This window comes from Chaetodon trifascialis, chromosome 3 (genome assembly GCF_039877785.1).
Source record: "Chaetodon trifascialis isolate fChaTrf1 chromosome 3, fChaTrf1.hap1, whole genome shotgun sequence".
Taxonomy (NCBI): Eukaryota; Metazoa; Chordata; class Actinopteri; order Chaetodontiformes; family Chaetodontidae; genus Chaetodon; species Chaetodon trifascialis.
The window spans coordinates 1,298,757-1,313,074 of NC_092058.1; the positions used below are offsets into that span (position 1 = coordinate 1,298,757).

The 14,318-nt window shown below is 45.0% G+C and overlaps 1 protein-coding gene across 1 annotated transcript in view; it reads left to right on the top strand.

Moving 5' to 3' along the window:
- Nucleotides 1-14,318, top strand: part of pcbp4 (poly(rC) binding protein 4) — a 98,927-nt gene that overhangs the window by 44,283 nt on the left and 40,326 nt on the right. Inside the window, exons 3-5 of the mRNA XM_070959944.1 lie at nucleotides 7,373-7,703; nucleotides 8,495-8,518; nucleotides 10,240-10,272. Of these exons, the coding sequence (XP_070816045.1) occupies nucleotides 7,560-7,703; nucleotides 8,495-8,518; nucleotides 10,240-10,272 (201 nt within the window). The 5' untranslated portion in view covers nucleotides 7,373-7,559. The remainder of the gene's footprint in view (nucleotides 1-7,372; nucleotides 7,704-8,494; nucleotides 8,519-10,239; nucleotides 10,273-14,318) is intronic.

Here is a 14,318-nt window from a genome sequence, read left to right on the forward strand (position 1 = left end):
GTGCAGGTGAGTATGGCAGCCCACGAGGACAAACACCCAGTCACCTCCAGCAGACAGGTGGAGCCTCGCTGAACAGTCTGTCAGTGTTACATGTGACCTTCCAGCACGCGTGACGCTGCACCTGCCTCAGGTGACCACCTGTGTGATGACGAAGCGATGACTCCTTTGAAAAGACCCAATTAAAAAATGCCTGGAGGATGATTTCGTAATAAGTTTGCAGGTGAAGCTTGTTAATTCTTCATCACACAGAGAATGAAGTTAGCGTGTTAGCTCAGTGAAGCACCGCCCTCTGATTGGCTGACTGGGCCGAAAGGTGAGTCAGTGTATAACGATGTTCTCCTGAGGCTGTAACGTGTTCTCTGACTGTAAGCTTCATCCAGACCAGTTAGACAAACTGTCTTAATGCAGTGATACTGGGAGCACTGGCATAAGAGCCTGGAACCAATAAGAATCAAGAATCGTTTCCCAATCGAAGAATCAGCAGCACGCTGTGCAGTTTTTATCACAGCCAATAGAAATCCAGTTACAAAGGAGCTGTAATGAGCAGGAAGCTTGAAGGCCTGCGGCTCCATCTTCAGCTCGACGGGAGTCGAACCGCTAACTGACGCTGACTCTTTGAGCCAGACATGAGTCATGGCCGCTGGATGACGGGAACTTTATCTTTCTGCTGTCAGCTGTCTGCAGATCTGTTCTCTATTTTAGGCTTTCCATCTTTAGCGTTAGCATTCTGGCTTCTATCACAGTGTTAGCCGTAGCATCCTAGCATTAGCCCGTCGTTTGTAATTACAGTGATTAACAGCAGCATCAGCAGGATGGAGACCTCCCCCCCCCCCCCCCCCCCCCCCCTAGTCTGCTCGGTGTCTCTCGCCCACTCTCTCTTTGTTAACCAGAGTTTCAGTGAAATTTCAGATTCAAATCTTTTTTTATCTTTTCTTCTCTCTAAATCTTCCTCACTTTAAGACCCTCTCCCTCGTCCCTCCTCTTCTTCCTCTTCAGATTCTGTTGTCTTTAAATAGAGACTGGTGTCACCCTCCCTCAGACACACACACACACACACACACACACACACACACACACACACACACACACACACACACACACACACACACACACACACACATAGATAGGCAGTGATGTCAGTCGCTCTTTCTCTCTCACACACACACACACACACACACACACACACACACACACACACACACACACACACACAGGCAGTGATGTCACTCTCTCTCTCCCTATCCCGCCATGCCATGACATCATCGTCTGATGCTGTTAGTCTCACTCACACACACACACACACACACACACACACACATACACACACACACACACACACACACACACACACACACACACACACACACAGACGAGAACACACGTTTACAGTCTCAGCAGAGTGAAGTGTTTTGTATTCAGACAGTATTCAGATCCTTTACTTCAGTAAAAGTATTAATAGTGGTAGTGTAGTGTAGAAATACTCAGTTACAGGTGAACTAAACGTTCGTAAGTATTAAACGTGTCTGATCTCTGATTCTACATGACTTTATTAGATTGTTCACACTGAAGCTGAGTGTTACAGGCTTGAACTTAACCAATGACCTGATGGCCAGGGGCCAGAAAAAGCTGATTGGCCAGTGAATGTCTGCCAATGAAAAGACGGTCGTAGAGAGCGCCGATGTGTCGTGTCAGAGCTAAAGTTCAGAGTGTAAGTCTGCTCAAACCTGTCAGTTACCTCATACAGCAGTTTATGCTGTGACTCTTCACTGAGGAACTTGTGGCTAGCTAGCCGTGTAGCTAGCGTATCATCATGACATGATGATACGCTCGTCTTTCCTCCCTGTAGCCATCGTTGCTGCGCTCAGCTGTTTTTATTTATATTTATCCACTATGAGATTTATATTCAGCTACGACACTGCTGATGTGAGGTCAGCGGCTCGCTGTGTGCTCATCATGGGTTCAGGTCTCCTCAGCTAACACTAATGCTAATGCTAGCTAACCAACCGTTTGGTGTCGAGTGTGGTGAGTGTTTTTTTGGCAGGCAGTTGATTTATAGCAACAGTGAGATGAATGTAGTGAAAGTACAGGATTTCCCTCTGAAGTGTAGAGGAGTAGAAGTACTTCAAAAGGTCTTTTTCTCTTGTTGTTGTTGTTGTTGTTGATGACACAGCTGCTGACCGTTAACCAGTGACATGATTGAGATCAGCCATTCTAATCCAATCAGCTTTAAGGAATGAGTTGTCGGCTTGGCGTTTAATCCAATCAGTTTTTAGGAATGAGTTGTTGCCGGCCAGAATCAATCAGGGCTGCCCACCTGGTAATCAGACCCAACACAGTGATTTAGCACATGGCCGTGAAATCCATTCAGACCGCGTTGTTCCTGTTTTGTCCTCTGACTCGTCGTCTCTCGTCTCTTCCTTCATGTCTCTCTCTTTGTGTTTCCTCCACGTTCATCTTCCTCTCTTCTTCTCTGGCCTCTTTTGTATTCATGCCCTCGCAGGCTCGCTCTTATTCTCTGCTCGTGTCTCTCACAACAGTTTCCTTGACTTTTTTCTGTGGAGACACTGACATGAAAGGCTGCTTCGGCTGATGAGTCCGCTGGGAGACTGGTCATCATTAAGATGAAGACAGCATGTCGATGTGCCAGAGGACAATTCAGAAGACAAGTCCTGGATCTTATTCATGGCCATCGACTAGAGTTGGGCGGTATCCAAATTTTGTTACCGTCAAACTTTCCCCACATTTTCCCGGGGTATACGGTATTACCGTAACTAATTAAAAATCCCTTTGCAGGGCAGCGTGACATGCGCGCAGTTCAGACGATCAATGCTCACACGAAGAAGCACCAGTCCTAACTTGTATGTCTGCCTCCTCGCTGTGTGATGAAAACTTGGCGAGCTAGCAGCCAAAGAGTACCACAAAAAAAAACTAAATCATAAAGTATGTTTTACCTTTGCTGTTTTGTGGTCAAAAGTTATATACCAGCCCAAAAAAATGCTGCTAATGTCTCCTCCTATGACTCTGCATTAGTTTGAGATCAATCACGAAGGTCCTGCTTGTTTACATAAAGAGGAGGGGGTTTCTAGAGTGGAGGGAGCGCTCTTCATGCAATAACCTATCTCTGGGTTACTTCCTGCTGGATCCTCATTGGTGTTGCTATGGTGAATGTGGGCAGGTCGCTGAGCTATTGACCGGTGTAACCACGCAGTTAGTTTCAGCGCTCTGTCTCATGAAGGAGCAGAGCGCTCACAGAGGACTCTGCTGAGCAGCCCGAAGTCTGATTTTACTATTTTATTTGCATTTCGTCTTTTTATGAGAGCTAAGAACAATAGCAAGCAGAAAAAAGGCTGAAAAAGTGTTTTTAACAGAGGAGTTTCTACGTATGTTTGGACGAGATAACGGTACTCTGCCCATATGAGCGCCTGGACATACCTGTGTTAAACATCTGTAAAACTGCTCAGGTTAATTTTTTTGTAGCATGTACTTTTGCACAGTCACCTTTTCCTCGAGTAAAAATTCAACCAGATACATTGAATGGAGTTGACTTCATTTTTGTTATGACGATGCTACAATTATGTTCGACCCCTATAGACCTATATGCGCAGCATTTTTTTTAATGACGGTAATGAAACTGATACCGTTGCTATTTTTAGATACCGCGGGATACCTTATTACCAGATTACCGCCCAACCCTACCATCGACTGCTGAAAAACTGCAGTCCTCAGTGTAAACTGTGACCTGGCAGGGAGGGAGCACACCTGAGAGCTCAGAGCTCATGAATCATCACATGAATCACATGAAACACACCTTCGTACCATGTTAACATTGTTCAAATTATCATGGTGTTCCTCGCAATGCTAATTAAGAGCAGCGTTAACACACGACTAACACTTGTTAAATCAGCGTTAACAGTTTCACATAAGACATCTGAATGTAAATAACGTACCCTGTCTTGTTTTGAGACGATCCTCATCTCTAGTGGCGTTTCAGTGCACCTTTGCGAGCCGTTAACCGAGCAAACAACCGTAACGCTGAACGTTTGCTGCTCGTTAATCCACAGGACATTAAAAGCTACGTAGCCTTGAACAAACCAAACGACAGTCATCCCAGAGTGCTTTGGTATCAACCGCTAACAGCAGCAAATCTTTCAGTTCAGCTGAAGAATCGCTCGTCTTCATCACGTAAGAGTCACATCCAACATATGATCTGATGTTCTGTTTGTACCTTTCTGTCATCATTTAATCTAAACCAGCTCAGTAAGAACTTCCCTTCATCTCGTCCTTTGCTGTTTTCACTTCCTGCCCTCCGTCTGAATTTGACGTCACCTGACTGATGGCTCTCCATCGTTAACCTGAGAGTATGAAGTACGGATGCACAAGAATTCAATAGTGTCAACATCCTTCGAACACTTAGCTCAAAGGTTCACGTCACGTCACACTTGTTAATGCACATAAACATGAAGAAATTCAACCTCAGCCTGATTCCAGTTTCACCATAACCAACAAAATAATCCAAGAAAACACGAGTCTGTGGAGCTCCGACCAGCAGCTGTTAGCTTAAAGCCGTCAGAGCACACTGAGTCTTTCCAACGTTTACAGTCACTGCAGACGATACAGAGATGACAGAAAGCCTCGACGCTGAGGCTGATTAACAAATCTGTTGCTTTCACAGACTAATCGTGACACCATCTGATTGGTCGAAACACAGACTTTAAACACTGAAACTGACTGATTTGCTTGTTGGGGGTCATCATAGAGATAAGTCCCCATAATGTTATTGACTGTCCCCACAACATCAGTAATACAAGTTCATACACACACACACACACACACACACAAACGCACACACACACGCATGCACGCACATACACAGTGCTGACCTCATGCATGGCTGATTCATGGCTCATTCCCCTGAGTCCATTTCTGCAAGGACAGGTCCATGGGGATGTTAAATGTGTGTGTGTGTGTGTGTGTGTGTGTGTGTGTGTGTGTGTGTGTGTGTGTGATCATAATATGACTGGGGGGGTGAGTAGACCAGGTTTTAAACCCATGCTGAAGCATCTGAAAGAGTTTCAATAATTCATGTGATCTGTATTTGCATCTCTCTCTCACTCACTCACACACTCACACACACACACGCAGACACACACTTCCAGAAAAAAAAGCAAATGCATCCTTTCAAATCGATGCACTCATGCAACCAAGCATACACACACACACTCCAATGCACACAAATAGCCAAGCAGAGTACCACACCACACAAGGACACGCACACCACACAAGGACACGCACACACACAGGATAAATTCCCATGCAGTGACGTGTTTAAAGTACCTGAATTCACCTGAAAACCATGAAACACTTGTTCTGACAGCCGTTTCAAGCACTGATCAGGTGGTCGTATGAAGCATCCTGCCCTGTTTTTTCTATCACTCCTTCCTTCGTCTTTCCACCCAGCTCCTCTCCTCCTCCTCTTCCTCCATCGCCTCTCTGAAGTTAAACCAGCCTCCCTGTGTGTGTTTCTCTGTGCGCTGCATCGTCATGAGACGCTGCTCGTCTAGCGTGCCAGACAGCCTGCATCGCGTTTGTGACCTACTTTGGTTCAGAGTGTATTTTTTATGAGATGTGAGGGTCCACACACACACACACACACACACACACACACACACACACACACACACACACACACACACACACACACTTAAGAGCAAACAACAACGCATACACAGATGTTTGCTATATGAAGCAGCTCTTCATACACACTCTTTATTCTACCATGAAGGGTGCTGGCTGACACAAAGACCCGTAAAAACACACACTATCAGAGCACAACATGTGCATGTGATGACGTCCATGACACACACACACACACACACACACACACACACACACACACACACACACACACACACACACACACACACACACACACACACACACACAGTGTGCAGTCTGCTCTCCTGTGCTGCTTCTCTCTGTTTGCAGGTCGTTTGCAGTGAAAGGAAATGTTAAGCATCATCACGCTCGAGCGGCGTTTCCACGTCCAAAAGCTTATTTAATTCAACCCCTTAAGCTTTTTAAACAGAGCTCCCAATTAATTTTTAAATTACGGCGCTGACTTGTTGACGAGCTCCTGACACTTGAGAAATTATGTTAATTTCCACACCTCTGACTGCGGCGGAGCCGATTCGCTGCTGCTGCTGCTCAGGATGCTGAATCAATGAAGAGCCTCGAACGCCTCGTGGCTATGGAGCCCAACGAGCCGGCGCTTTACGACCAGTCCAACTACAACACACACACACATACACACGCACACACTAGCTCTGTGCTTGGCCAACACTCAAACACACACTGGTGTTTATTACTGGCCTTGTGGGGACTTTTGCTCTCTAACCTGAAGCCTCAGCACTGAAAGCCTGAAACAGAAATACCTGAAGCTCCGACGTGAGGCTTCAGCTGACTGAATGACTCATCACCTGTTTACCTCAGATGTTCTGAGACTTCAGGTCCTCTTAACAGATCAAATATTGATAAACCTGATTTCAAACGCTTCAGAAATGATGTATTATCGTGTTCTTCTCTGGATGTGAGCAGCGTTTACCTCCATCCCATCCTATTATTATTATTATCTGAGTTTTGTAAAAGTTGTCGTCGCTCTTCTTCTCTGTGATCTAAATAAGTCAGTGATGTCTCTCTGTGGATAACGCACTGTGCATTTCTTTGTCTGACTACATTTTACATCAATATTTGGTCATGCTCAGCCCATTTTAACATATAAAACATGAAATAATCCTAATATGTTGTGACCTTTATCAAAAGTGAAGCCTTTTTCTCCACATACTGGACTTTAATAATGACAGAAGAAAAGCAGAAGGTATGTAAAGGAGTAAGACCATATTTATTTTACAATTACTCAGATTATTATTTGAACATATGAAAATAATGAAGACAAAACGAGTGTTAATAAAACACAAAGGCAACAGAAGCAAAGCACATCATCATCATTCATCATCATCATCATCATTCACCTGTGCATCAGCACATTTAAGGCAGGAAGTTCTTCCCTTTACATCCTCTGGCTATCTGATGAAATACTTTATAGTTCTGATAAAATACTTTATATTCATGTATTATTTCCTCCAGTATTTCCTCATAAATATGGACATGTAATCCTCCACTGAACTGGTTTCTCAATCACACCATGTGACTGATTCACTTTACATCCTCAAAGTCGAGTTACTTCAGACAAAAAAACGTCTCAATGTGTGTGAGCGTGATGTCAGTGTTTTGACCCCTCTGAGACCCCGTAGCGAATCCTTTTCTGGGCTCCTGCTGACTTTCACACATTATTTCTCATCTGTCTTTTACACAGTTGACAAGTTGGACTGAACTCGCCCCTGACACCAGCTCCTAGCACCACCCCCACCATCCACCCCCGGACCCAGCCTCCCCTCACCCCCTCACAGCTCCAGGGCTCTCCAAGGGTTCCTCCCGGGTTCTCCAAAGGGTTCTCTGTGGTGTTCTGGAAAGCTCCATTCGCCTCGGGGCCTCGGACCTTCATGCGTCTCCCAGCGGCAGAGTCCACCCACACCTCCACCCACCACACCACCACCACCACCACCACTACCATGAGCTGTGAACAGGAGTTTGGAGACGGGGCCGTGGGAGTCACGCTCACGCTGCGCCTCCTCATGCATGGGAAGGTGAGAGATGCTCAACATGGTTCTTACTGCCAACAAATCCCACGAAGGCCAAAAATGAACTGATTCTCCTGAACGACTCAGTCCCCCACACACAGAACCACAGACACTCACTACAACGCCAAGTGTGGATTCATCCGCCGCTGAAAATAGTCCCCAACAAATGCACTGTTTTCTCCTGTTTGAGCAGCGTTTGTAAAGAGAGCAGCTGTGAAAATAATGACATTTCATTTAAGATTTACTGCTTCAGAAGGAACCAAGACAAAATAAGACTTTATTGATCCCCCACCGGAGAAATTAAGTCATTACAACCAGCAAGTATTAAAAAACCAAAAAACTATGGCACAGTGGCACAGAAGGGTCAAAATAAAGAGTTTAACTCTGAACATGTACATTATTTACAGACTGAAAGTGCTGCTTCCAATATGGGTGATAAATACTTTTTTTTTTATTTTATTTATTTATTTTTTATTTTATTGGGTTTTTTCTGTACAATTTTGGTCTTTCCTGTTCTAAATGACAAAAATGTGACCATGAACAACAAAAACCATAAATAAATAAACCATACGAGTGACCCTGAGAGGAAACATTAAGTTGTTTTTATGATCGGTTTCAACTTCCTGTGCATATTTACCGCCTGAAAAAGCAGATTTGGGGAGTAATTCATGAAATGAGGCAATGACAAAATACTGTTTCTAAGAAGAGACTTGAAAACAGATTAAGACAGCTGTCTGTACAGAGAGTTTTGTGTCTGAGGATGATGATAATAACATCTTCCTGTGTTTTCTCCACAGGAAGTCGGAAGCATTATCGGCAAGGTGAGTTGTTTCCCCGTTTTTCTTCAAGTTCTTCCAAGTACAGCCGAGTATGCTGGTCTCATGGTTTTCATATCAGAACAAATTAAGGCACCGTGGAAATCATCATGTCATTAAAAAGATCTATTTCTCGTGGCATTAGAAAACAGTTTAATATGCAATAACTTCTCAGTAGCCCTGACACGAGGAAATCCTCCTCGTTTATGAGCTATGCGTTTGAGAGTCCTCCCATCTTCAGACTATGGTTTTATGAAATTGGCATGCAGCTCAAGATAACGCTCAATGTAATCCTACTACAACGCCCTAAAGTTGCCATGAAATATGCATCAATAGTGTGTAAGATTTCCAGTCAGGCCATGTCGTTCCAATCTCTACCGAGTGAAAAGGAGCTGCTCCCCGGGGAGGCGAGTCGATTTAACTGTGGACGTGTTAAATAAACCCCTGCAGGATTTTTTCCAAATATATCACAGCTGAGTGAAGTGCGATAATGACCGCTGCCCTCGCAGCACATTCACTAACTCATGATTGGGGCTGATTTCCTTCAGCGTGTATTTAGATTTCCTCGTCCTCGTAGTTTTCAGTGTGTGGCCTATTAGCTCGCAGCGTCTGCCATGAAAATCCCATCAGCGTGTTTCAGTTCTAGCCGGGTCGCGTCAGTCTGCGTTCGCACCACAGGAGCTGCTCTCCAGGGTTTCCTCTCGCATTAAACGAGGCTGCCGGAGCAGAACTGATGTTCATATCTGCCTTAAACAGGCTGGTCTGATAGGCGCAGGTGTCACAATGAGATGGTGTTACACAGCTCGGCCCGAGTCAAACACAGGAAGCAAACACAACACGCAATGACTGTTTCAGTTTATCTACCGCGGGAACTCCTTTCCTGAGCGCTTCCTTCTGTTCAGTCATGTGTCACAGTAACAGTCTGTCATACCTGTGAGCATCCGCAGAGGCTGAAGCTGCTGCGAGGCTTCCCGCCGGCTGCTGATTGGCAGGCAGAAAGCTCTGAGTCATCACACTCACCTGCAGTCATTTCTGTTTCCCCAGCTTTCGCTCTCGTCTCCTGTAATGTCAGACCGTTCCTCTGCAGTTCGGAATAGTTTGGCTCATCATTTATTTTAGGGGTTAATTTTCAGAAGTTTCCCGAAAAGAATCAAGTAATTCGGATCTAATTATAGATAAAACTCTTTTCGACTGGTTCACTTCCAGCTGAGTAAGCCAGTTTAACTTATAGGATCAGACCAGATGAATGGGGCCTGATGTTGAGACGATGTTGTCCGTACTCGTGTAGGTTGACGAATGAAACGTCCAGCATGTCGGACTGTTTATTTATCCTTTTTATTGGTTCCACATTTAAACTAAACAACCCTCAAAACGACACGTCTGACCAGCGAACCGGACCGTTGTCATCACCTGCTTATCGTGTCAGTTTGGTTTCGTCATGCGTTCGCTAACTTGAGTTCATTATGCAAGTTAAAATAAGCCGACTTTCGGTTTCAGGCGGGACATGAACAGCGTCTCCTGTGTTTGTTTGACCATCGGTCCACCGTATGAGAACCACGCAGCAACAACATAAAGTCCAATCTGGGGACAAAATGTGTAATCCTGCCTTGTTGTTCAGTCACGTTTCCTTTTCATGTAACCGCTCATGTAATAAATCTGTAGTCCGTATTTTAATGAGACACTCAGCATAAAAAAGGCTCATCTTGGTGTCTCTGCTCTTTCCACAGAAAGGAGAAACAGTGAAGAGAATACGTGAAGAGGTAAGACCCCACCACCCACCCTCATCCTGCATATCCTCTCCTCATGTCGCCTCTATCTCCTATTAATCCACGATAACCCTTCAAAGACGGCTCACATGTATCCTGCTAATTACAGCAGAATCAGAGAGCAGTGCAATACTGTGGAAATCATCTGAAAACTGGGGAACGGGAAGCGCGAGCGCCGTTTAATCTTCACACTCCACATCAGCAGGAAAATCGACTGCATCCAGCAGCTCAGCACGCTCTGTTTCTGCTGCAGTTACGCCGCTTTCATCTCAGTCTTCACTGCAGATTCCAACACGGGTGGAAACTCGTCGCCCTGCATGTCGATTCCTGTCACATCACCTATTTTTAGAAGGCAAGCTAAATATCTGAAGGTGTGTTTTGTATTTTTGGCTGCCTGCTGCGATGGTAGCCATGTTGACGTTTACATCTTTAGCTGTCAGCAGTCTGTGAAGCTGAAGCTGGAAGTGTGGAGCTTCCCTATGGAATATCTGTCCTCTGCATTCCCGACGATTCAAGGAAACGAATGCAAATAAAGAGACAAGGAGAGAGGCTGAGGTGGAGGACCAGAGGGACGCTGAGACGAAAGAAAAAGACTGACAGTCGACATGCAGCCAGTGTTCAGGCAGAGAAATATTACAATTAAGTGCAAAATATATAAATAAGACAGAAATAGGAAAGAATGTTTGTTGACCTTCTTCCACAATGAGACTGAGAGAAAGAAAAAGAAGCCTTTGAAAAGGAGAACTATGAGGATTAAGGACAGACAAACAAACAAACAAACTAATTAGGGCTTGAATGCAAAGTCTTGTTCAGAATAAGATTCATCAGAAACACTAAACATGTCTGACGTCACTTATGGAAACCTGCCAACCTCTCCAGGGTTTGCTGACTCTGTTCTGGTCCTTCTCAACCTCCTGACGCAGTTTGCTGGACTGACTCCTCCCTCAACACTTCTGGCTCTACAATACATTTGCAATCAGGTGGCTCGCTGCAGCTAAATGAGTACTTAACCTGTGGATCTATACCTCCAAATGTTCTGCATCCACCTCTCTGAATACAGAACACGGGCGGTGTTAATGTATGCGACGCCTGACGTGAATACCAGAGTGCTCCACAGCTTTAAAGAGAGCAGGTTTCCCAGAGGAGAGCTGTGCTGAAGCCGAGATCATCGTCATCCAAACATGCAGATGAAGACAGGAAGTCAGGGTGTCACAGCGTGCTGTTAGTTCCTGCGACATTATATTAATATGTTTATGTTATCAATAATAGAAAATATTAACATGTGAGAAAAGATGAGATTCAGATTTTCTTTGACTACAGTAGGGAATGAGGCTCAAAATAGGTCACAGAACTGCTTCCGGTGTGTTTTCGACAACAAAACAACATTGCGCGGTGTTTTAATGAGCCTAAATTTACTCAGTTTAGTTCCCCGCTCGCCTGGAAAAATGTTAGATAACAACCCGCAAACAGATTCAGGAGGGAGAAATTATTTTAGAAATGTTTGTCCTCAGAGACGAAGTCTGAAGATGGCTGCACATGAATCCACAGAGCGACGCCTCCCTCTGTCTGTCAGGGGAATCTCAAGTTAACCTGTGAAGTTTGAGCCAATCAGAGGCCTCCAAGGAAAGTGAGCCAGCCAGCAGAGATCCGATGAATAATTTAGGTTTTATACAAGGATTTGCTAATATTGTACTTAATATAGTAATATGCCTTATCAAGTATATCAGTAAAGTCTGGGTCAATCAGTCATGCACCAACGAGCAGGTGTACAGGTGTACCTAATTAAGTGGCCACTGAGTGTGCAATACCTGATGCCTGAAACATTCAAACAACTTAAAATCAAAGCAGGACGCTGCAAAGAAACTTCAGCTGAGAGACAAACTCATGAAATGACGGCGTTATTGAAGACTAGCAGAGGTGTCACCTCTGCAGAGAAAGACGAGGAAGAAAACGCAGAAGAAAAACAAAGTTTGTCTTTCTCCAGTGTTTCTGTGCGACAGCGCGGCTCGCCGAGCAGGAAGCATGAATATTTAAATGGATATTTGCCTCTCAAGGACAAACCACAGCGCGGATATACAGTCAGACTGGATTTATACGCTGCGTCTTCCTCTCATTACTCTTCTTTATTCACCAACCTGCTCCCTCACTCAAGTGACAGATCACTCACACACACACACACACACACACACACACACACACACACACACACACACACACACACACACACACACACACACACACACACACACACACACTTTTAGGGATGTTACATAGACTTACATTCATTCCTGGAGACGAACCATAACCTGCCTAAACCTTAACATTTTTTTTCTTTAAAGACCAGCATTATGAGGTCCGGCTCACAGGTCCCCACAAAGCTGTTGGACTGAACACACACAGTGGGCTTTTGGTCTTGGGACCCCACAATTACAGTGAAACAAGGTTTTCACTTTCTCTAATGAGCTGCAAGTGAAATCCAGTGTTTCAAGGCTACATTTTCACACAATGCCAGGTTTCTGAAGAGGCTGTTGGCACAGAATCACCACACACACACGCACACAAACGCACACAAACACACACAAACACACACACACACACACACACAAATGCACACAAACACACACAAACACACACACACACACACAAACACACACACACAAACGCACACAAACACACACACACACACAAATGCACACAAATACACACAAACACACACACACACACACACACACACACACACACACACACACACACACACACACACACACAATAAGTCCCTTTTTATCTAGTCAATAAAAGCACTGATGCCAGGTTGTAGCTCTTCATAACTTCATAATATATTTACACAATTACACACATACCTAGATATGCAAGCTAACACACACATACAGTCTTGTATACATATTTTATGGGGACATTACACAGACTTACATTCATTTCCTGCAGACGTACGCTAACCAAAACCACTCCTTGCCTAAACCTAATCTTAACTCAAGTCTTCACCCTACAATTTAAAGATTTGTATTATGGGAACCTGCATTTTGTCCCCACAAGTATGGCGAGTCCCCACAATGTGAGGAATACGAGTGTCCGTGCACACACACGCACACACACACACACACACACACACGCACACACACACACACACAGTCCCTGGCATCAGGACTCTCTAATTAAGCAGAACAGAGTAATCCAGTCGAACGGCACGGCCGTCCACCCTCCCCCTGCTGTAAATGAAGAGTAATGAAGACAGCGGAGGGACGACATCTCACTCATGATGGTGGGAGGCAGGAGAGAGGAGGAAGAGGAGCATGCAGGAGGAAGAGTGAAGGGGAACACCCAGTTTGTCAGTGTGGGAGCGAGCGAATGGCCAGCAGAGCCAGTTTAGATGCTTTGTGCACAGTGTCATGGTGAGATTAAATGTGGGACAGTCGGCTCTCTGGGAGTCCGCTATGGCTCCAGTTCAGTCGAGTTCTTCGCAAAAACAAACAAATGGATTCAAAGTCACTTGGAAAAATAGAAAAGCAGTGAAATTATTAAAATCCATCCTCACATTTAAACTGCCGTCAGCACTGGAAACTGCACCACCTCTGACTCCGACGACACCAGCAGTCTTTGATTAAAGTCACCAATTAAACGAAGGAAACGTCAGGAAACAGAGCGTAATGAGACATTTCACTCGCTCGTCTCGTCTGGCGTCGCTGCACGTTACAGTGTCCAGCTCAAAAACAGGAAGTGCCTCGTGCAGAAGAGGCTTTCAGTTACGTCAAAGTATAGTATGTGCTCCTTCGCTCTCTGGTTAGCTTAGCATAGCATTAAGGGAGAAACAGCTAACCTGACTCTGACTACTTCTTGGCTGGGATGAGTAACTTTACTGGAGGGAAAGAGGGATGAAGGAAAGGAAAGAAGGGGGAGAAAGGAGGTGGGGGGCTGGAGAGGAAAAGAGGTGAAGCATGAGACGAAGGGCCAAAGGATATGAGAAACGATACTGAGCGACTGCAAGACAGAGAGCTGGATGGATGGGTGAGGGAAGGGGGGAC